Genomic DNA, 23,785 nt, shown 5'->3' with positions numbered 1-23,785 from the left:
ATACGTACAGAACATAAAGAAGGCGAAAAATAGTTGCAATCTATTCCCACCTCAACATGCTCGGCACCTATTTCTTTGTTACAGTGACCTCTCCCAACCAGACAGCTACATAATCAACCAAGAATTCGAAGGCAGAAATAATAAGCTCGCCCTCGAACCTACTATAAACATCAAACCTTGAAACATTACACTCACTGATGCCACACTTTCTTGGACTGTTAAAGAGAATGACGATGAATCATAGGGGTATTCCTTATTCTATCGAAGATTTGTTCATGTAGTTGGATTTTTTCTTTTAGACAGTTTATATGATCTAGGTTTACCAGTATTCCAGTTGATAAGATGGATGTGGACTGAGATCTCAATCATGAACAACACTATGAATAATTATGATACACCTTTAGGATTATCAGATCTTGTTTGGTGACTCCAATGTTTGTACTCAAATCATGGCGATAGATATGAATGATTTTTTAAAGTACATTTCAGTAGTGCAATTTTCAAGAAATATTGCAACAGCCCTGATACTTATGAACATTTCCATGTGTGAGAATTTTATGAAGAACTAAAAGTACTATTCTGAAAATTTGTATCTTAGCAAATTAAGGAAACACAAATATCATCGTATAACAGTGCGTCATTTTAACGCCAAATCACCCAAGAGGAGAGATGGAGTGCAAGAAACTCAGATAAGCAATGAAAAACTATCACTACTTGTGATTTGCATTATGCAAATAAAGTACGCGTTTGACTGACAGATGTCAAAACGTTCCTGAAACCATGAACAACTTTAAGAATCAAACACATTTTGTGATTAATGAGATAATCACCGATAAAAAAAAAATATCAAACTTGACGTATCATGCGCTATACCCTCATCAGGACCATGAGCAACACCAATTATTTTTGAGTGTCATGACTAAACTACACATACTAGAGCATTCCAGTGATTTGCATGCACGTCTAATCTGATTAGTTGACTACTAAAAGTCTACAATTCTCTAATTTTGCCCCAAAAGCATGTTTCATTATAAACATCATGTCATCGTCGTACATTCCAATATAACTTAAGTCGACCTCTGAGCCAAGAATATCACAATTTAGTTATCATGTGCATATCACACATGGAAACTGCAAATGAGATGTGGAAAACTTCAACAAAGTCCTATATTCCATATTCTAACAGTATATCAGTTGAGAAGATGATTTAACCATCATGTAAATCACACATGACAACTTTGACGAGATCAGGTATTCTAAAATGATCACTACAATCAATTCTCTTTAATAAGAATTGTAGAGAAACGTCTTCGGACATATACTTCAAGATATCCCTTCCCTAAGAAACACAACACTGACAAAACATTCATACTGTAACGACTTGACAAAAACAAGCATTTGACAAACGCCTAAGAAATTGACCATTCAACACAATCTAAGTTTCACCCCACCAGACACACACCCATCTTAAATATGTCCAAGTTACACTTTCCTGTCTGCGTCTGGACACCAACATTTTTCCAGCATTACAAACATCAATTCAACATATCATCTCAAGACCTCCCCATATCCATGATGCAACTATCACACTGAAGGTGCTGAACATCCACTCCTCAGTAGTCTTGGTCGCACCTTACACAGACAAATCCTCACCACCACACTTGACCTGTCACCCCACCCAGAGGACGTGGTAAACTGCCAGTACGCAGAGCGTTACTGAAATGGTGGTTAAGGATAGATGTTTACAAGAAGTTTACTATCTCAAATGCACAAACATCTCAACCCAGTTTAGATGGTGAATACGTAATTAGACATTTGGCTTGGTTGTTGGCATACATGATTGTTTATGATTAATAAATGGCTGATAGCTACATATTAATATTTGGATGACAACCGTTTACATACTTAAACTAAAGTGCAACCACAATCATATCATGAGACATAGGGTCATAGATTAATCTTATGTTCCCTTTTTACATACTGAGGTAAATACTTCCTTCGTTGAAGAAAGGTGTGGGAATGATTACTCAGTCTCTTGTACAGATGTGATTTAGAGTCATCAAGTCAACCTTAACACTTAATGAATAATTAGATTAAGTAACCAATAAACAAGTTGTGAATGTCTCACATATAAGATGAAACTGGTGTTACCAGTGAAAGGCAGTAATGTCTAAATGCAAAGATATTTTCATGGACTGGAATGCAAAGGGAATGAACTCTAAAGTGGTAGAGTGGGTGAAAAGAAATACTTCGAGGTGGTTTGGACATGTGGAAAGAATGCAAGACTTAGAGTTTACAAGAAGAGTGTAAGTTAGTTCAATTATGAGTTGGTATGAGAGGCAGACCACTCGTGACATGGGGAAATAGAGTGGAAGAGTAGCGGAGGGAAATAAATGGTGGAAGACTGTGCGAAATGGTGTACGTGGGGAGGCACGTAAGGAGAGAAATAAGTGAAGACTCTTTTGCCGAGGCCACCTCCTTGATCGGAGTTTCCGGAGGGAACGGGCGTCAGAGATGTAGATAGATATGTATTTCTCAAGTTGTCTCCATTCAAACTCACAATACAAGTAATCTGATTCTTTGCAATGCTAAACATAATGATCATGCTTTTACTGACATCATATACACACACACACACACACACACACACACACACATATATATATATATATATATATATATATATATATATATATATATATATATATATATATATATATATATGTATTACTAACCAATACATATTCAGTTTTCAGAGACCTTTTTCTCTAACACCTGGTCACTGCTTATGGAAGCTGTTCTAATTCTTAATTTCCACAATGAAAGCAAAGATTGCCTCCGTGTTAGCTCAGTCTTGCGGTATCTTGAGAAGGTCATGGCTCGAGAGAGGATCTTCAGTACACTTGCTGCACTCATGAACACCGTCTCCAGTAGTTTTCTTGGCAGTCTCAATATCTGGACCAGATTCGTGGCAATCTTCCTGATGGGGCTCGTCCGCAGCAACAAGTGCGCGTGCCAACTCATCAGGCACACCGGCACTTTTCTCAGGTAAGTGCTTGCTATCTTCTTCGTCAGCCGGGCAGGGGCGGAGTTAAGGACGTATAAAACAGCTGATCGATGCCTCAGGTCGGGAAGAACGTGGCAAGAATAAACCATAAAATATTTCACTATCTCTTTAGGCGTAACTTCTATCATAAAGTATAAAGAGGTTTTAATGCCCAGTAGAAGGCGAGCTTCGGTGGACTTAAGGGTGGTGTGTATTCTATGCCAACAAGAGATGATTGATATGAATATTATCTTAAATGTCAACTTTAGGAAGGCTCTGACCCTCCTGATGTACATCTTTGGATCCCAGGAATGTCTTCTTGGGCAGGCATTTGAGTCCTCTTTTGAATCCCTCTTTGACAGACTGAATGAACAACGCTTCCTGTCAGCCACTTCTTCGATTGCTTTCGAAGTTCTATGGTAATTTGATCCCTTCTCGTTATTCTGTTCCTCCACATGTGATCGTGTAAGGAGTTTTCTTATTGCTGGTTCTGATACTTTTGTTTTCAGTAAGACAATCATTTCTTTTCCTGCCATAGTTTTGATTTCATCATGTTGAGAAATTTTCCATGTTCTTGATATGTTTTTCCCGTTTGCTGATCTGTCAGAGGAATCCCTTTCTATTTCTGTTGTTCCTTTGGTTTCCTTCCATGATTTTAAACTCAGTCGTTTCTTAATAAAGTCACCTTTATTCTCTGAGTGTCCTAAGAGACTAGTTCTCTTTTTAGGTATTTCTTCATTTTCTTCCACTGATGCAAAGCTTTTCTTTTCGGGTGTTTCAGCTACTGTCTTTGGTTTTCTGAAGAAACTCATTCTCTGTTCGCATGCTTCTGCCATTACTTCTGAGCTAATTATCTTTGGTGTCATTTCTTCTTTCCTTGTAGACTCTAAGGTCGTTCTTTTCTCTCCTCGATTCATGTCATCTGTGTGCCTTAGAGATGATCTCTTTTCTGGCTCTTCTTTAGTTTTTTTGAATACGCAAAAACTCTAGAAATACTTAAGCTTTTATTCGAGGTTTCTTTTGATTTACAAAGGAGATCTGACTCTGTTTTTAGAAAGTTAGATGGCTTCCCCATCTTTAATATTTCGCCTCCATTACATTATAGTTTCCATCGATCTCTCTCGCGAAGTGCTTCCCTCCTCTTCTGTATTTTACTATTTTACTGAAAGTCTAAAGATCCTCTCTGAATAATCTTCTGTATAGTTTGATTGACTAGTAAAAGACTGATCATATAAATGCTTTAAAAACACTTGTTCAGAATGTTTTAGCTTTCAGTGTCACATTCGAAAATGTTTTTGTTAACGATTTTGATATGTTTTTCTAAGTATTATTTTGAAATGAATACTCGACATTTGCGCTATTTTTCCTTAAATAAGTTTTTCCAAAGATTTCTTATTTTTACACAATCAAATGATCACTGAATGTTATATTTCTTAACACAAAAATACTTCCAGTTCGCAGTATTTTCTTCACATCAAGGGGGTGTCCTGCATTATTATCAGTAACAGAATCAGTGATTCCCGCACAGCACCATGAATTCTTGATAGTTTTTCGTTGACCAGTATTGACGCTTGGCTGGCGGGTCTCTGGAGGTGTTTGGTAGCATCTAAGTTACCTTCGTCTCGTGCTCATCTGCCGCTTATATAGTGTTCAGGTAGTGTTTGGGTAGTGTTTAGTCAATGCTCTGGTGAGGATACGTTCAGAACTTTCTTCCCTTTGGTGGAAGGCGAGGTTTCTCGGGATGAATCCTGTGGAAGACGAGAAAACTAAGTAAGGAAGAATATAACTGAAATGCTACATAATCATGAGAGTACAAAGTGAACCACTATGTAATCATGAGAAAACTAACTGAACTGCAATATAATCATGAGACTACTAAGTGAACCACTATGTACTCATGAGAAAACTAACTGAACTGCTATATAATCATGAGAAAACTAACTGAACTGCTATATACTCATGAGAAAACTAACTGAACTGCTATATAATCATGAGAAAACTAAGTGAACTGCTATATAATCATGAGAAAACTAAGTGAACTACTGTATAATCATGAGAAAACTAACTGAACTGCTATATAATCATGGAAAAACTAAGTGAATTACTGTATAATCATGAGAAAAAGTTAAACTTCCTAAGTACAGCAGCACAATGCCCGGTGGAGCCAAGACTACAGTAAGTCGGATGGGTTGGTTATCATATGTGATGTATTGGGAACTTCCTGCAGACTAGTCCTAGGAGGTTCTTATTATGTAGAAGTCTTTGGAATATTTCTGCAAACGAATCCTTTGATTTTACTACATATTAGTTCTTGGATGTTTCTACATTTTTTTTCTTTTTTCTTTTCATACTATTCGCCATTTCCCGCATTAGCGAGGTAGCGTTTAGAACAGAGGACTGGGCCTTAGAGGGAATATCCTCACCTGGCCCCCTTCTCTGTTCCTTCTTTTGGAAAATTAAAAAAAAAAACGAGAGGGGAGGATTTCCAGCCACCCGCTCCCTCCCCTTTTAGTCGCCTTCTACGACACGCAGGGAATACGTGGGAAGTATTCTTTCTCCCCTAACCCCTCATATGTTTCTACATATGAGCCCTAAAGGAAATCCATGATAAAAGGAAGCTGGTTGACTACTCAGCAGAAGAAATCGAGGACATCAGGTGGAAAATATGTACCATTGATATCTTATTATGCGGAGATGGTCACCCTTAACCCCGTGAACAAGACAGTGCGACGTTTGAGGACGACGGTACCACCCTTGAAAACGACCGTACAACCATTTTGAATGGTGACCTAACCTATGACCTGTCCCGCGAGAGCATCAGGTCTTTGGCCATCATATTCAAGGTTCGAACACTCATGATCAAGGCTGTGCCGTCGTGCTCATATTATCAGTTACTATAGGTAAGGAAAACAGAATTAGACGATAGTATACAGATAACTTGGAGTCGTGAGGGCAGTAAGAATATGTGACGATCAATAAATAAACAACGTGTCAAGATGATATGACGATTAATATGAAAAGTATTGTATAACTACTAATGTAAACTCTAAGATATGACAAAGCTATTCAGGAGAGATCACATATGATAGATATGAGCCAGTAATGTCCAACAGTCAATATATGCGTCTATATAAGTCAAACAAAATCTTTGGAACATAAAGAAATTGCCAGAGCAGGTATCAGTCTTCCAGCAAGAGATAGGAATATGCAAGTATCTTGCACCAGCTGTTGCCCTGATGACGTTTTAGTCACTTCCTTAACCTCAGCTAACAGCAAGCTGTGTACTCCGCCGCGGGTTACACTATCATCAATACATTGGTCTATTAGTATAAATATATCTTTGACGGACATTACTATAATGCGAATATCTCTCAGACATAATCACACTTTTTTCTGTCATTACTACTAGCACCAGTCCAACTATTACTACTTATACTACTATTACTACTACTACTACCACTACTACAACTACTGCCACTACTACTACTACTACCACTTCTACTACTACTAGTGCTACTACTACTACTAATGATAATACTATTACTACTACTACTACTGCCACCACTACTATTACTTCTGTTAGTAATAACATTATTGGAAATGATGAGTTATAAATACAAATGAAGAAAAAAGCTTTCACGATAGTTACATGGCCATGGTGTTGGCGTATAAAGGTTCCTCCGTGTCGATTTCTTCGTCTTTGGCTGAGAGGTCCTCTGAGTATCCTTGGTTCATGTAGGACGAATCCTGGTAGCCGCCCTGGTGATACTTTGGTTGGCCCTGTGGATAACCTTGTGGTTGGCCCTGTGGATAACCTTGTGGTTGGCCCTGTGGATAACCTTGTGGTTGGCCCTGTGGATAACCTTGTGGCTGGTCCTGTGCATAGACCCTTGGATAGCCTTCGTTCTGGAAGTTGTCTGGGTAGCCTTGGGTCTTCTGGGCCAGCTGGCTGACGGGAACCTAATGCATTGGAAAAATGTTTGGAAATATTATAGTAAAAGGGGCGATACACATTTCTAGTTACTGAGACAGATATTGAAAAATATCAACTCAAGTACAGGTAGACAATGACATATATATAATTAGATATTTACGTAAACAGAAATAGATACCAATATACATACAGGTTGATACTACCATAGATAAAGGTAGATACTAACTTATATAAAGGTAGCGATTAAAGTACATGCAGGTAGATATTACAGGTGTTTGTTACGCTTAATACCTTCTGAATTGTGAACTTATTCTAATGTTTCACACACACACACACACACACACACACACACACACACACACACACACACATACATGTATGCATTCATACATACATACATACTTACATACATACATACATACATACATACATACATACATACATTGATTAAGACCATGAAATGAGGAAAACGTTTCCTCAGCCAGAGTATAACGTACGTGTGTGTGTGTGTGTGTGTGTGTGTGTGTGTGCGTGTGTGTGTCATTCTGATGTAGTACATGTAATGTACTAAAGGGACTAATCCATGACATGAATAGTGTTCATCGACCCAGGTAGAGTACAGCTGGTGGTTATCGATCTAGATAGAATATAACTGGAGGTAATCGATCCAGGTAAAACGTAAATGGTGGAAGTTGATCAAGGTAGAGAACGTATGGGCGGGGCAGGATGTGCTGCGGAAGAACAACAGCAGCAAACACAGCTAAGGGTCACCCTAGTGATCCTACAAATGGCCAAGGTCACACTAGGGATCCCAGTAGTGGTCAGGGTCACCCTAGTGATCCTAATAGTGACTAGGATCCCTCTAGTGATCCTACGGAAAGCCAGGGTCACCCAAGAGATCCCAGTAGTGGTCAGAGTCACCCTAGTGATTGCACTAGCGGCCAAGATCACAACCATATAATTACTCACAAGAGGAGGCGTTGCCTGACTTCCTTGCTGGGACGAGAAGCAGTGTTTGCTCATAGAGATTGTCCCACGTTATGCAGCGTGAACACAGGGCAAGATAAGTACTCAAAGCACATGGTTAGAAAATTACTAATGTACTAATTTAGAAAAGTACTCACTGTACATGCCAGAACACTTCTCATTAGGGTATCACAATAGACGTGTTCCCTTACCCTCCCTGCACAGAAAGTTCAGTATCAGAACTCAACTGACTTACCATGTGAGGAGGAGCCGCTGCTGAGTACCCTGAAACAGATGATTGAGATTAGGAGCCACACATTACACGATGTGGACAACATAATGTCACAAGGGCATCATGTTGATTATTGGTATGATGACGGGAGAAATAAGAAATTGAGTGAAAATGTATGGAACAGATTTCAAAAGATATAATGAAATGAGAAAATAACATAACTAATACAACTGACAGATCTAGCTAATAATATTAATACGTACATTCTCATATGTATTAACATATTTGCAAATCAACAAGGCAAGTAAGTACACTTCCATCCAAATGTGTTTTCAAGACTTTTCAGGCTATCATATGAATATGAAACACACACACACACACACACACACACACACACACACACACACACACACACACACACACACACACACACTACTGGGGCAGAGGAATGTATTGCATGAATTGTTTTACCAAACTCAGTTTTGGCATCACTCACGAAGGGTCAGTGGCATACCACTGACTAGGGCCCTACTGAAGCATCAGGTGGTAGACCAAATATCTCTTGCCACTCTGCACATCACTTATCTCTTGGCACTCACATCACTCATTAATGGGAACTCGGGCAGTTATCGAATCACCTTACTCCACTGACCACTTGGAACTCAGACAATATTCTGATCACCACTGACCGCCAGGGTCTGCCAGATACGTGTGAGTGGCAGTGTCGGGAGTGTTGGTTGGTAGTGGTGGCTGGGAGGCACACCAACAGTGTTATCAGCGGCAGACGGTCATGACTTCCGTTCAGGCCCTCAGCACAACCAGACAACCACGTTGTACTATCTGGTTCTGGCCTCTTTGTCTGTCTTATAATATATTGACTGTCTATATGTCTCTTTCCCGTATCATTCATTATCCCATTATCTTTATCTTCCTCTTTCCATCTCCCTATCTTTCCCATTTTCTCTACTTTTATCCGCCACTTTCTTCCCGTCTTGCATCAACAGATGACTATAACACTCCTCATACTACAAGCAGAATTCAGGAAGAAAAATATCGTATTATAGAGACAATGACGGCAGAGACTTGCGGACGAACCCAGCTGCTGCTGTCGTGTGATGAGAGTTGGCTAACCTTCTTCCTCGCTAGCTGGGCCTTAACCATCGTGTAATGGGACCTCGACTTTATAATCATGTGACAGAAGCTGACCGGTCTCGAAACTTCAACAATATTACGTTCAGTCTTCTCTTTGATCATCAGTACAGCAGCCGTGAGGCGAGATCTACCACTCATATCCTTTCCTATGATACTAATGTCTGGTCATCCTCTCTGAGAGACTTAAAGTAATTCTTTGTTATGGTCCTTGGTATCTAAATCCTAGATTCTCCCCGTTACCCTTGTCTAAATGTGTGTGTATGTAACCAAGATGAGAAAAAAGGAGAGATAGGTAGTATGTTTGAGGAAAGGAGCCTGGATGTTTTGGCTCTGAGTGAAGCGAAGCTCAAGGGTAAAGGGGAAGAGTGGTTTGGGAATGTTTTGGAAGTAAAGTCAGCAGTAGCACTTCTCCTGAAGCAGTAAATATATACATACATATATATATATATATATATATATATATATATATATATATATATATATATATATATATATATATATATATATATATATATATATATATATATATATATATATTGAACCAGGGCATGTGAAGCGTCTGGGGTAAACCATGGAAAGTTCTGTGGGGCCTGGATGTGGAAAGGGAGCTGTGGTTTGGTGCATTATTACATGACAGCTAGAGACGAGCGTGAACGAATGTGACCTTTGTTGTATTTCCTAGCGCTACCTCGCACACATGAGGGGGGAGGGGGTTGTTATTCCATGTGTGGCGAGGTGGTGATAGGAATGAATAAAGGCAGACAGTATGAATTATGTACATGTGCATATATGTATATGTCTGTGTGTAAATATATATGTATACAATGAGATGTATAGGTATGTATATTTGCGTGTGTGGAGGTGTATGTATATACATGCGTATGTGGGTGGGTTGGGCCATTCTTTCGTCTGTTTCCTTGCGCTACCTCGCTGACGCAGGAGACAGCGACAAAGAAAGATAAATAAATAAATAAATAAAATATATATATATATATATATATATATATATATATATATATATATATATATATATATATATATATATATATATATATATATATATATATATATATGTGTGTGTGTGTGTGTGTGTACAAACACCGGGAGAGAGGCACGACAAACACACATACACCAAGCAAGCGGTGACGTGACTGACCTGCGTTAGGGTTGAAGGCCGGGTAGACTAAAGTGGCTGTGTCGGCGTAGACGGAGTAGGTCAGCTTCTTCTTGTGTCTCTTGGTGGTGCCTCGTCCCCTGTAAGTCGTCACTATCCGAGGCTGAGGCCACCGGGAAAGAAAGGATATTTAGGGATCCTGGGAGACTTCCTGCGGTCATATGGTGTCTTTGGGTGATTAGGGGATACCTGAATGACCTTTAAGGTAATTTCGTCGTTAGGTAGTTAAGTAGTAGCTATATGGATGGTTAAGGCCTGATACATTTTTGAATACTAATATTGATTGGTAAATCTATCAGAAAATAGTAATTATTCTGATCAGGGAAATTAATTTGTTGATAAAAATCTTTATCATAATTATTTTGTTAGGGGTGATTATCGACGTAATGAGGCAGTTAAGCAGCTAGACGAATCTATACAAATTAGCAACATCTCTAATCAGTATTAAGCCGATAGGAGATGATTGAAACACAGTGAACATTGGTTAAGGATTGTTGAACTAATAACTGTACCTTTGACAAGAAGCATTGGCTTGATGAGGGTTGTCTAAGAAGTTATTTCTTGTAGTACGATAATGTTACATCAAATGGGTCAAAGGGACGACTGTCCATTTCTTAACAAAGGTTGTTAAGGACGTTCATACGTGCTTAGATATCTTGATAACGTCCGTAATCAATTGAGAATAAGTGCTAATAAAGGCTAAGACAGTACACAGTTTCCCAACCGCCACACACCTGACCACAACATTCCTCTGGTGTTCGAGTCTGTCATCCACTGACAGCTCCTCTTGCCAGGATACGTTGGCACATACCTAACCATTCTAATTACACATTTCCTATCTTTAACTTCCAGCAATAAAGACCAGTTTGGATTCTTCTAACTCACATAGTCTTTCCACCGTCAATTACACAAACACCCTTTTCCATCTGTTTTCAATTAGAGAAACGCAAAAACATCCATGCACTTTCCTCTCCCTTTTCATTTATCCTTATCCACACCTTTCTCTTCGGTACACTTATCTATCGATATCGTCTTATCAGTGTTTGTAATGCATTTACGTCACTGTTCACAAAGGCTTCCTAAAATCCATTTCTTATACCCATTTCTCAAAAATCTCACGTTACAACCACCTTTTCTGAGTAGGAATTTCCTGACTATTGCGTTTGTCTTATGTTATGTGAAGAAATGTTATTCTGCCGTTCATTCCAACTCTATAGTGGCCCCACTTAAGTCAGAATCTAAGCATATACCATCGCCATAGTGACCCTTTTAAGGTCAGAGTTCAATCATGTACCATTTCCATGATGACTCCAACTAAAGTTTGTGTTCAAACATGTATTATTCCACAGTCCGCAGTGATCCCACCTAAGGTTAAAGTTCAGTCATGTATCCTTTTTCTTCAGGAAGCATCCCAGCCGGCAAGCCCCCAGCAAGCACACAACAACCCATCACTGACCTGCTGAGGGGCGCTGTTCATGTCTTCCATCTCCATCTCACTGGTGGGTTGTTTCACTTCCGTCACCTCTGAGGTAGAGTGAGAGATGAGGTCTACATTTACGAAATACAGAAAGGAGGTAAAGGAATCATACTCTTTATAGATAGTAATTAGAAATATTAGGAAATGAGCAGAAGTTAGATAGATAAAAATATTGAGATCATTCCCATGTAACGGGATTACTGATGAGTGAAATAATTGTAACTCCACACATACACACACACACACACACACACACACACACACACTGCCCAGCCAGGATCTACAGGGGTGACTCCCTGTAGGGTGGCTTACCTGTCGTCTCCTCCTCCAAGATCTGGTGAGGATTGTTCCCAAAGAATTTGCTCAGCTGGTCATGGAATACGTCATCCAGCAGATAGAGGAGCAAGCCCACTGCCATGCACAGGACACCTGTCGGGAAGGGAAGCTGTGTCAAGACTGCTGGTTTCTTGGGAATCATAGACAGAAATGAACCTAGAGTCACGAAGGACGTTCTCCTTGTCTGAGGCCCTACGATAACCATTGAAGCATGAGACCTGGCATATGGTGAAGTATTCTAAGCAATTCTTATGAGTATAATGTGACTAAGGATTACCTACCGTGTGGTATAACAAATCCAAGTAAACTGAATAACGCGAGAGAGAGAGAGAGAGAGAGAGAGAGAGAGAGAGAGAGAGAGAGAGAGAGAGAGAGAGAGAGAGAGAGAGAGAGAGAGAGAGAGAGAGAGAGAGAGAGAGAGAGAGAGAGAGAGAGAGAGTAGTCAGAAAAAGCGAGGAAAGGATAGACATAAAAACAAATGAGAAAAAAAAAGGCATTGAATATAAAGACAAAACTCAGAGATGCAGACATAAATCAAGTTTCGTGTCACTCACCCACGATCAGTGCCAAGTACCAGTGGACACCGAACTGTGTTCGAAGGACTCCTTCAGGAGGTGTAAATAACACCTCGAATTCAAGGAAGTTCCTGTTCAAGGCCCAGATGAGGGAGGCGACGAAAAGCATGACACCAGTGAGCGCCAGGGTTATGGCAGCATAAGAGATGACCAGCTTGGACAAGACTGCAGTCAGTATCCACAATGGCAGCGCTGTCCTGCAGGTGACGCACAGGGTTGGTTTTGTGTTCAGCAGTACAGGAAGGAGGCCACTTAACGACTTTTGTTACAAGATAGGTTGTCTGGGGCAGGAATTTATCTATATTCTACCTGTACTTCTATCTTTCTAACTGATGAAGAATGAGTATCGAATATAGAGGAGGTTAGAATTTTCATTGGCTCAACAGGAGGTGGGTCTTGCCCTGAACAGAATAGGAATGGACAGATATGGGTGTTCTAGTGTTAACCGGAGTCACTGTTTGCTCGGCTTGGAAAAATATCGAAAATATATATATATATATATATATATATATATATATATATATATATATATTATAAGACTGGACAGGTATGTACGAATAGATAGTAAATATGTACATAAATGAGTCGATATTTAACGAAACAAGTTTATGAGAAGGAATTATCTTTCAAGCTGGACTGAAAGTTACAAGAGTAGCGACGATGTTCTTGATACATCTCTTCTGTGTACTACATTTTCGGTTCGTTCTGTTTGATCATCAGTTCACTGGAAATCCAAAAAGAGAGAAGTAATCACCATATCATCTGCAACTAATGTTTACTAGAACGGCACATACGAGGAAAATAAATCCGATGTAAATATTTTCAAAGAAGACCAACGGAGAGTAGTAAACATTTGTTTAGTAAGTTTTAAAGCAGATGAGCGATCACAACAGTGCTATTTTACGTCGACGAAATCCCAGATCAGAGAAGATTTAACATATGATAACTTCAGGAACATCATTACAGCTCTGTCTGCAAAAGATGCTGACGTCTACATGTTTAGAATGACACAAGCAACTGTCAATATCCTTTGCTCTCAATACACCATTACTCGATTGTCATGACCCTATCACCAAAATGTTCTACATGAAACCAGTGATCCAGCAGCGCAGTTCTAGGACTTGTTGGTAGTTTGATCTTGTGATCATATATAGGAATGATAACCGTCTCTGTTAGTCACTCGTTATCAAAGAGATTAGAAATAATCATAAGGATATCAATCTTATCTTTTTAAGCTAATCAATTTGTTTAATTATCAAGAGTAATCGCGAATCAGTTATAAACTAACTGATCCTAAATCAAAACAGATTCATTCTTAGAGTTGAATAGCTAGTAAGGAGTTTATGTGAATCACAAGTCATAAGATACCATAACATATCCACTTCTAGAGCAATAAGCGGAAGCCACGTCCAGTGTTGGGTCACAGATGATAAACTCTGCCTCCACTAGCGTAAATATTGTGTAAATCCTAGAAACTAAGGATAAACCCCGACTACTATGGTGTCGATATCTAGTAAAGGCTCCAGAATAAGGATTAATGTGGGTTCTTCTGGTGTAGATATTCTGTAATAATTTCGGGAAAAGAAGTGTATGTATGTGTGTGTGTGTGTGTGTGTGTGTGTGTGTGTGTGTGTGTGTGTGTGTGTGTGTGTGTGTGTTTTAACATATGCACGTGTATGGGTATAGTTTTCTTTATTTGCATCAGCTGAAGTGCACAAGCTTATGACAATATATGTAGACTTACATATACATACCTGCTTACACCTGCTTATGCGACACTATATCAGTTTCATTACGATCCCAATCTACATTTCCCAATTTTCACTGTCATTATTCCCACGCCACTAACCAACCAGTCAGGTTTTACCTATTCTGTACAAATTACCATCTTGGTGTCACAGACTGACTGGAGCTCCCAGCTGGGATCGTCCATACAGGGAGAGAGCACTTACCATATGCAGATGTGAGCGAACCATCCCGAGGTACGGTAGTAGCGACCGAAGCGAAGACCTTCGCCGTCGAAGGTGAAGATTTCAGCTACCCACAGGATAGGAAGCGGCGTACCCCGGCGCTGCGCTGCTCGGAAGTTGCGCTGAATCGCGCCAGCTGAGAGATTGATCATAATGTTTTAGGAAATGTAGAAAAGAATGATAATATTGAAAGTCTGTGAGAATATTGGCACCCAGCTCTCCATGTGACAAGAAGTTTTTCAAGGCAAAAGCTTAATTTCTCGAGTTCTGCTCTACGACGCGTTATACAGCCTCATGCTCCCAGTACCACATTACTGTTGTCTTTAAGACTTCTTTGGTATCTACAGGTTTGTTTTCTGTCTCTTACTTGCGCCTTCTGTCCCAACATACTGTCAGCATGAAATCCCTAGCGGCTTCAAGATCTCTGGTCACGTGACCGCTTATCACATATCCGCCATATGTTTCGGTTTCAAGCTCTACTCCCTAGAAGCTCGGCGTCATGGCGTTTGGTTCGTAGCCACTTCTCCTGAAGATCTTGGGCTTAAGATCCCAGGTTCTTATTCGTCATACACTAGTACTTCATACCTAAATGCTACGGTCAGAGGTTTGCCTAGGGATCTCGTACTTACGACCCCTCAGCAGAACCACTGACCCTTAGAGCCATGACCACTTTCTAGTTATTAACAACCGTTATTACCTGTGGCTTTAAGATCAATGACTCCCTAAAATCCTTGACACTATAAACCCTCAGATATCTGTCATTCTAAGACTACTCTTTCGAAAATCCCCAACTCAAAGATTCTTAACAGAAAATCATTTCGAGAGTCTTGACGTAATGACTTTATTTACCGTTTGAGACTCTTGTCCTTCACGTTTTCTGATCCTAAGAACCTGGACTTCAAGATATACCTTTGCTGTACTTACCGAAGGGACCGAAGCCAAAGCGTCCTTGACCCCACGCCCAGGAATATCTCTCGTTATAGTCGATGGTCTCACCGAGCAGGTCACCCTCAGGGTTCCTCCAGGGCTGTCGTGACACATGTCATCATCAGTGTGGACAAGTTCGAGACATATCATGAAAGTCATTCACAGTCAAAACAATGGATGGTCATATATCCTTAATCATATTCAGAGGCAAAGCCTATAGACTTGTAGAGATTATACGCCGATCAGACAAACACAAACACTCGGAGAAACTAATATGTAATCAATTATCGCTAATATACCACTTAAACATGACAGAATCCGTAGATGCTTCACCATATTACGTAGCGCACATACAAAGCCTGAATTCTTACAGTATATGTACACACAGCGAAGTGGGGAAAAAGATAGATACAACAGTCTACATAAAAAAGTATGTATATAAACAAATACAACGAAGAAATGCAATAACAGTATAATGCAGAATGCAAGAACACACTCATACATTGTAAGTGTTAAAAACAATGACGCACACTTCATTAACGACAGTCGTACCTTACAGGTAATTAAACATCATAATCAACAAATGATTAAAAATTGTTCATGCATTTAACCGCATAATACTGAATAGTAACTCACATACACACACACACACACACACACACACACACACACACACACACACACACACACACACACACACACACACACACACACACACACACACACACACACACACACACACACACACACAGGCAACATGGGAGGCACAATAGGTACACCAGGTAAGTCATCACAAACAGTACTTAACGACACGCAGAAGCAGCCATATTTCGCTCACCTTTGAGAGTGACGTTGACGGAGCGAAGACCTATTTTGACCCCGACTCGGGCGTTGATCTCCTGACCTGTGCCTGCACGATAAGGGGTGAGGGTGTCCACTTGCCCGACCTCCCACTCCTGGCCGAAGTTGCACACTAGTGAAGGGAGCGGTGTGGGAGAGGGCTTTAATGAATGGTTGTAAAGAGAACTGAGCTGAATAGGCTAACGTGAAAAGTGAGAGATGAAGTTAAAAAGATGGGTTAAGAGGAGCAGCAGAAGGGCACGGGGGTTGCGTTGGCAGGATAGAACGAAGATATTGTGGGCGGGTGGGTGGGTGGATGGTGATGAGGGAAGATGGGTGGGTGTGTGGTGATGAAGCAAGATGGGTGGGTGGTGATGAGGGAAGAGCATGAGGAGTATGAAGGACTGCAGTGGGTAAAGAATGGTGGGAACAGGAAGGTCCAGATGATGGGAAACTATTGCAAAGTTAACACTGGACCGACAGGCTGTAATGGTGGTAAATTACGGGAAAATGGCTGAAGGTGAATGACATACAGTCAGAGGCCGAGGACGTAAGAGGCAGATAGCAAGGGGCAGTTCAATGTCATTTGTAGTTGCACAAAAATTACGTCTGATGCATCTCAAGTGGCGGAGCAAACGACCAGACCTGGTTGGCCAAGAAACATCACACCACATTACACATGATCTCTCTCTCTCTCTCTCTCTCTCTCTCTCACACACACACACACATATATATATATCTGTCTATCTATCTATCTATCTATATATATACATATATATATATATATATATATATATATATATATATATATATATATATATATATATATATATATATATATATATATATATATATATAGAGAGAGAGAGAGAGAGAGAGAGAGAAATACTTACACATGATAACCAATCCCAGGAAGAGGAACAGACTAACTCTCACGAAAACCAGGAATCTCTGTGTGGAGGTTACACATGTTAACACTTAGTTTGTTTATATATATATATATATATATATATATATATATATATATATATATATATATATAATTCAGTACAGTAAAAACATATGAAAATTGTATTCATGGACTTCATGACTTATAGTTTATGACAAAAAATCGCAGAGATTTCGTTAATGAACTAAATACAAACTCGTATCTTACTATTACAATGTCGTAATATCAGAACACTGGTATATCATAAGCCTAAATCACCACGTCATTCCGTATGTCGTTAACATACAACATGGTATTAAAACAATGTTGTGTTCAACGCCCTCGGCATATCAGGTGGTATGGGAGGAAGGCGTTGGTACCCTACCTGCCAATGGCTGGTCTTCATGGCTGGAAGGATGCAGAGGAAGGCGGCCAGGACGGTGAAGAAGGCGACGATCCAGCCCACCTCCAGCACGTCTACGGTCACCGGAGTCTTCAGTTCTCCATACTGGGTGGGGAACGGCTTCATTCTGAAGCCATCGAACCACCCGGGGGTCGTCCTTATCGGGTCCATGCTGAGTAGTGACAACAAGTGTCGCTCTCGGGTCTTACTGGTGGGTAGTGGTGATGAAGGTGGTTAGTAGATGACGGTGTTAGTGGGTAATGGTGGTTGTAGTGGGTGGTGGTAGTGGATGGTGGTGGTGTTGTCAAATATAAAAACACTGCATGGAACTCCTTAACAAAGAACAGACCATCCTCTAATGAAAAATTTGGTATTACTTTGCTCCATGTAAATTTTGTAGATCTTTAAATGAGAGGATTCAACATCATGAATATCATACAAGGACGGCTTCGGAATCAAACATGATATTCAAACTTACAGAAGACTGTTCACATCCAGTGAAGTGGAAGTCAAAAACTGTTTTCCTTGCGAGTGTCACTTCAAGAAAGGCTCATCGTAGAATCCTTTCTGATCAAAGTTAACAGCATTAATGTACATGAATGAAGGAATGTATAGATTACATAACATCATAATGTATAGATTACATAACATCATAATGTATAGATTACATAACATCATAATGTATAGATTACATAACATCATAATGAAATCCACTTTACTGAGAGTCTGAAGCTTTTCGTCGGCTCTCCTTACGTGACCATTTGCTTAACATCGTCTCGTAATGTCGTCACAGTCACGTGTGACAACAGTAACCAAAATTTGGATTTCTTTTCGTTCAATTAACTATATAAAGAAAGAAAGAAATATAGCTATATTTATCATCTATTCATTTTAGCTAAATCTCTTTATTGCTGGCTTTCTGGAATACCTTGAGATACCCATATCCAGTCCAGCACCTTGTATGTCGGTGCAGAACAAATCTCAACAGTTTAGTGGAGGTTTGATCATTGGTCTGTGTTACTATGTACCAGAGGAAGCAGAACACTGTGCTACATGACATACCATTACGTTTTAAAGACATTTCGGATGAGACGTAGAATGAATGAGGGCTACATAATATTGAAAACATCTAGAATCTTACTTTGTCTTGTATCATCATCTGATGATATATTGATGAAACAGCAATATATTTGATTTCACGTAGATAAGGGGTTTCTTTTTCACTAAGATGATAACTTGTATCATTTTCTCTTAGAATTTCTCCTACGCGCGTAATTTAAGTGGTCTTCTACCGGAATATTGAAATAACAGCTTGAATCTGCGGATATAAACAATTTCAACGGAATAATTACTCATATGATGAATATCTACAACAATATCTGGAACGACATGTCTCTCGACAGGAGAAAGTAGTTTCATATGGCGTCATGTGACGGGCGTCTCTGACAACTGTTGGTTAGGATAACCGTTGGTTATAAAGCGATAAATTGTAACTCGTCACGCCCATGATGTGCTGCATCACACGGCCGTCAGAAATGATAAAGAATAAGAGAACTTGGCATCCGTGTCAGTTTATACGTGTGTTATCTCTATCAACCTTCTAAATCATAAGCATACACAAAATAAAACTTGGAACACGTCAGTTAACTACGAAAATAGTAGAGCCATTTCTTCCATACCAGAACAAAAATACAACATACCACTCGTCAGGTGAGGTATATTCTGTTGCGTCGTGATGGTGAGCACTAATCAAATAGTGGATTTAGGTCGACTGTGGAGCAGAGAGTTGGCTCAACTTGCGCCTGACGCTGGAGCGTCGCTTCAACTGCTTGGCGGAATGGCCGCTCCTGATAACTAGGGCGGAGCATCCGGTCCTTCTAAGAAGTCGTTACTGACAACACCAACAGTACTCCGTCGTCGACAGTCTTATGATCGTTACTGACAACACCAGCAGTACTCGAGCAGCTTTACCTTGCAGCGCCTGCACTACTCCGACGCTTGCAGCCTCATCAACCAAAGTGTGACGTGTGTTGTGATACACTGCAACTACACCTATCCTACTAGTTCAGTAACGTAATTAACCCCACTGTCACACCACCAGCCTTGTAGTAAAACCGTCAGTTACCTGATAACACCATCAGACAGAACAATATCACTGTCTTTAATACTGTGAGGCCATTAACCTCAATGAATCAGTTACGATGTAACGCTGTCTTCTACATTGCAGCTGTGACAGGCACAGTAACACATCAGTCACACACTAACACTGGGAAGTTCGCTCATGTTAGCAATGTACAGTACTACCGTAAAGCTGGTGTACTGAGGTACGAAATTAACGTGCAAGTACCTACTGACGACCATGTCAGGATTAAAGTCCGTACCGAAGTGGTCTAGAATCACAATAATAGATGGCGTTCATCGTTGTGACAAAGAGTTCTCGAACTGTTCTTATAAAGTCAAGGCCTAACGAGGTGGTAGTGCCATTTTGCAAGGGTTTGGCGATCAGCTCTTACATAATTTCCTGCAGGACAGATTTTTGTAATAAGGAGCGGCATTCATATCCCGTACAGCGTCCACAAAACTCGCGTTGCCTTTGATACCGTCCAATATTTCCTCGGCTGAGGTTCCATATTGTCACTCCGGGAGTTTCATTTCCAAGTTTTCAGTCGAGTTTTAAACAATGTCTTCCTGTGGGAGTCCAGGAGACGACAGTCATCACAGAGAATTTTTTTTTCTTACGTGTTCTTCTCTGATTACTCTTATTTTGTTGTGTCTTTTGATGAACAGTATCACATGACTGTGGGTTAGCATTTCTTAAGTTCAGGATTATATCATCTTAGTTATCCTGGCCTAATCATGTCATAAACCGTGCTCGATTTTCACTGTGGTTTTGTAGAATTGATCACTAAACTCTAAGAACATCATTCCACGCATTTTTGGAATAACTGTATTTCTATATTCAGAATCATTTCGTTCTAAGATAACCATACTGCTGAGTATAGGCGGTAGAATGATGTCTAAATTTTCCAGAAAAGAAAAGAATAAAATAGAAAGAGATGATGTAGTGTGATGATGAGGCTGTTAGGTGGTGGTGTAGCCTGAGGTCTGAGTGTTGCTTATGGTTAAGCGTGAAGGATGAGTTTGAAGAAGTAGGATGTTTGTGATAGAAAAACTTGTTTTGAGATTGCTTCTGTAGACCTGCTTCTGTTACACAGTAGTTATGACTATTGTAAGAACATGGCATCGTATCACGTCACTGTGGGTGTATAAACTGTTATCCATGATACAATCACGTAAAAAGGCCAACGATTTCTTTTTCCGTCTCTAATGTTAAGGACAACAGCAGCTACCTATAGCAAATCATAATTATTTCATTCCACTCTTTCATTTTGATTTATTTGTAGCTTTTTAACGAGAGCGTTAGTTTTAAAGTGGTACGTTCCGGGAACAATGGGGACAGTGTTGAAAGGCATCATATTTTACTGCACTGATAATAACTTAGTTTGCTTCAATTAAGATAATGCAAGAGGCAGTACCATTCAGTTCATTGTCAACATCATTATTAGCAGAGTCATTGCTTCAAAGGCCCTCATTAAAAAAGGATTACTTTTTTCAGTAGCATCAATAATACTATAACAAAAGGAAAGAATTTTCGTTTTGAATCAGATATCCACTTCCATTTACCCATCCAGATTGATATTTGCTTAATGACATGAGTTTTTGATTTGGACTTTCCACCTAAACGATTCTCTCCTATGTGCATCAGGGTCACATTCATATTACATCTGATATCACTTGTCAATCTCCGTGATCAAACATCCAGCAGGACCATCACCACAACAAGGATTCGTATTTTCCTGTTTTGATTTTTGTCGTATTTCTTCATTATGCACTGCATCGGGTCCATTATCTATTGCATCAAGTCCATTATCTATTTCTTCATTATCTACTGCATCAGGTCCATTATCTATTTCTTCATTATTTACTGCACCAGGTCCATTATCTATTTCTTCATCTGTGATTGCCTCAAGGCTGTGCTACTCAGTAGCAGGAAAATGACGGACTCCTCCAGCGAGACTTCACTCCTTATCGTCAAGAGAGAATGATAGAGCTTCGCTGAGAGTGACCTCTCACTCCCAGCGTAACTGCTATATACGGATATGATTATCTACATATGTACTCAGGCACCGTACACGTTGCCACACATACACATGGCCAGTGGATAACTTTTGATAAACGATAACGAAAAATAAGAAATATTTATGTTTCTTGGAGGAATGGTCGAAAACCTGCCAAGAAGAATTCAAAACATTTCTCCCTGAATATCGCTCTCTCTGCATCACTGAATAATTTTATTGTCAAGTTTACATAACATTCATGAATATTTTGAAAGTTTGGCTGCGGTATCTTCCTGCAGCGCAAATGGAACGAGGAATTTAGATGGGCCGACGCCGCGCAGTTGAAGGGATATGGAAGCGTTCATTTGCATCCGCTGAAGAACAAATCGTTATTCTTTTATTCTCCGAACTGCATCCTGGTACTGCTGTTCCTGTCACTGCTGATCCTGTCATTGTTGACATTGTCACTGTAGATCCTGTCATGGTAGATCCTGCTGTTGTTGATTCTGTCACAGTTGATCCTATCGCTGTTAATCTTTTCACCGTAGATCTGTCATGGTAGATCCTTTCACTGTTCATCCTGTCGTTGATGTTCGTTTCACTGTAGATCCTTTCATTGCTGGTTTTCTCGCCAAGAATTCCCAAATCAAATGGAGCTCAGTAGCAGTGATACAGAAAAGCAACATTTGTATTCTCAGACGAACAAAACTATGGAAAACATTTTGCTGACTGGCAAAAATGTTCGCTGAAAACGACAACTGGGAGGTTTCCAGGCTTGGTAGATATTATCTAAGATGGGTGTGCTGCGGTCAGCTGGTTACTTGGAATAGGAAATTGAGGAAAGTTTATATAATTTCCATCCAGTCTTTTGTTTCCTGCTGAAAAGTCATTAAAGATGTAGAAATTGTTAGTTCGCGAACAAGGATCATATTTACATGCATTTTCATTTGAAAAGTTTAAGGGATTTATATCACGCAAAAGGGGACGTTATAATTCAAATCTAAAATTTCAGTTTGCACATCAGGCTAAAAGTTGTATCAAAAGTATATTTTTCTCCTGAGAGAGAAATAGTTTTTCGTATTTTTCTTTCCAAGGTGATATGTAGTACCGTGTGCAACGTGTAACTAGAAATAGAACGTACGAACTCACACTGTATTTGATTTATCATGTAGATTGAAGGATAACGGTGCCATAAGTCATTTGGGTCGAGATCTTAGAATATCTGACGACCTGAATTACATTTTTCGTTCAGCAGGAAAGGTATACCTGTAATGGTTTATGCAGTATACAGGATAGAAAAATAATTGACACTCGGGGTATGACTAGGGAAGGTCACTGTGCCCTCAGCAGCAAGCGCGTAGAGGCAGACAAGAGCGTCATTCAACACGAAGTGTATTTCTGGCCAGAACAATGAAAGGAAGTTCTTACAGCCGTGAAGTCGGATGATACAGGCTTTCTTATCATTCTGTCCCATCAAGCGGGCCTGGATGATCATTGAATCGTCGGTAACATCTGACTGAAAGAGTTTTTCCATATATATCTTACACAGTGAATTGCTTCATGACTTAATGTGATGTTTCATGGTGCTACAAATGATAAAACGGAGACTGTGGAAAACCACATTACTTTTGTAACAAATATTGTATTTATAGGTTTGCGAAGGCAAGACTTACATTTTTAAGTTTTTCGGTTCCTTTTCGCACTAAT

At 39.8% G+C, this 23,785-nt stretch overlaps 1 protein-coding gene across 1 annotated transcript; it reads right to left on the bottom strand.

Moving 5' to 3' along the window:
- Positions 1 to 1,269: 1,269 nt before the first annotated feature.
- LOC139758285 (dual oxidase maturation factor 1-like) lies at positions 1,270 to 19,800 on the bottom strand. Its single transcript, XM_071679500.1, has 13 exons — positions 19,661 to 19,800; positions 17,943 to 18,168; positions 17,523 to 17,580; positions 16,617 to 16,762; positions 15,787 to 15,877; positions 14,845 to 14,998; positions 12,872 to 13,089; positions 12,294 to 12,410; positions 11,961 to 12,028; positions 10,487 to 10,607; positions 8,203 to 8,231; positions 6,696 to 7,006; positions 1,270 to 4,794 (listed from the first exon to the last, which is right to left on the bottom strand). Exons 2-13 carry the CDS (start codon positions 18,129 to 18,131, stop codon positions 4,746 to 4,748), a joined length of 1,551 nt encoding a protein of 516 aa, XP_071535601.1. The 5' UTR covers positions 18,132 to 18,168; positions 19,661 to 19,800; the 3' UTR covers positions 1,270 to 4,745.
- Between the last annotated feature and the right edge of the window lie 3,985 nt (positions 19,801 to 23,785).

Source organism: Panulirus ornatus, chromosome 30 (assembly GCF_036320965.1).
Source record: "Panulirus ornatus isolate Po-2019 chromosome 30, ASM3632096v1, whole genome shotgun sequence".
NCBI classification, from domain to species: Eukaryota; Metazoa; Arthropoda; class Malacostraca; order Decapoda; family Palinuridae; genus Panulirus; species Panulirus ornatus.
The sequence above is the reverse complement of the archived record's forward strand: the minus strand, read 5'-3'. Positions and strand labels throughout refer to the sequence as shown.

Bases quoted from the DNA above. Each gene is read 5' to 3' on its own strand.
- LOC139758285 (XM_071679500.1), bottom strand. From the start codon at position 18,131: ATGGACCCGATAAGGACGACCCCCGGGTGGTTCGATGGCTTCAGAATG. The intron at 13,090-14,844 runs GTAAGTGCTCTC...CGTCACCTGCAG, and splicing joins TTCGCTCACATCTGCATATG to GACAGCGCTGCCATTGTGGA. The intron at 10,608-11,960 runs GTCAGTGATGGG...CGGTGGCCTCAG, and splicing joins TGAACAGCGCCCCTCAGCAG to CCTCGGATAGTGACGACTTA.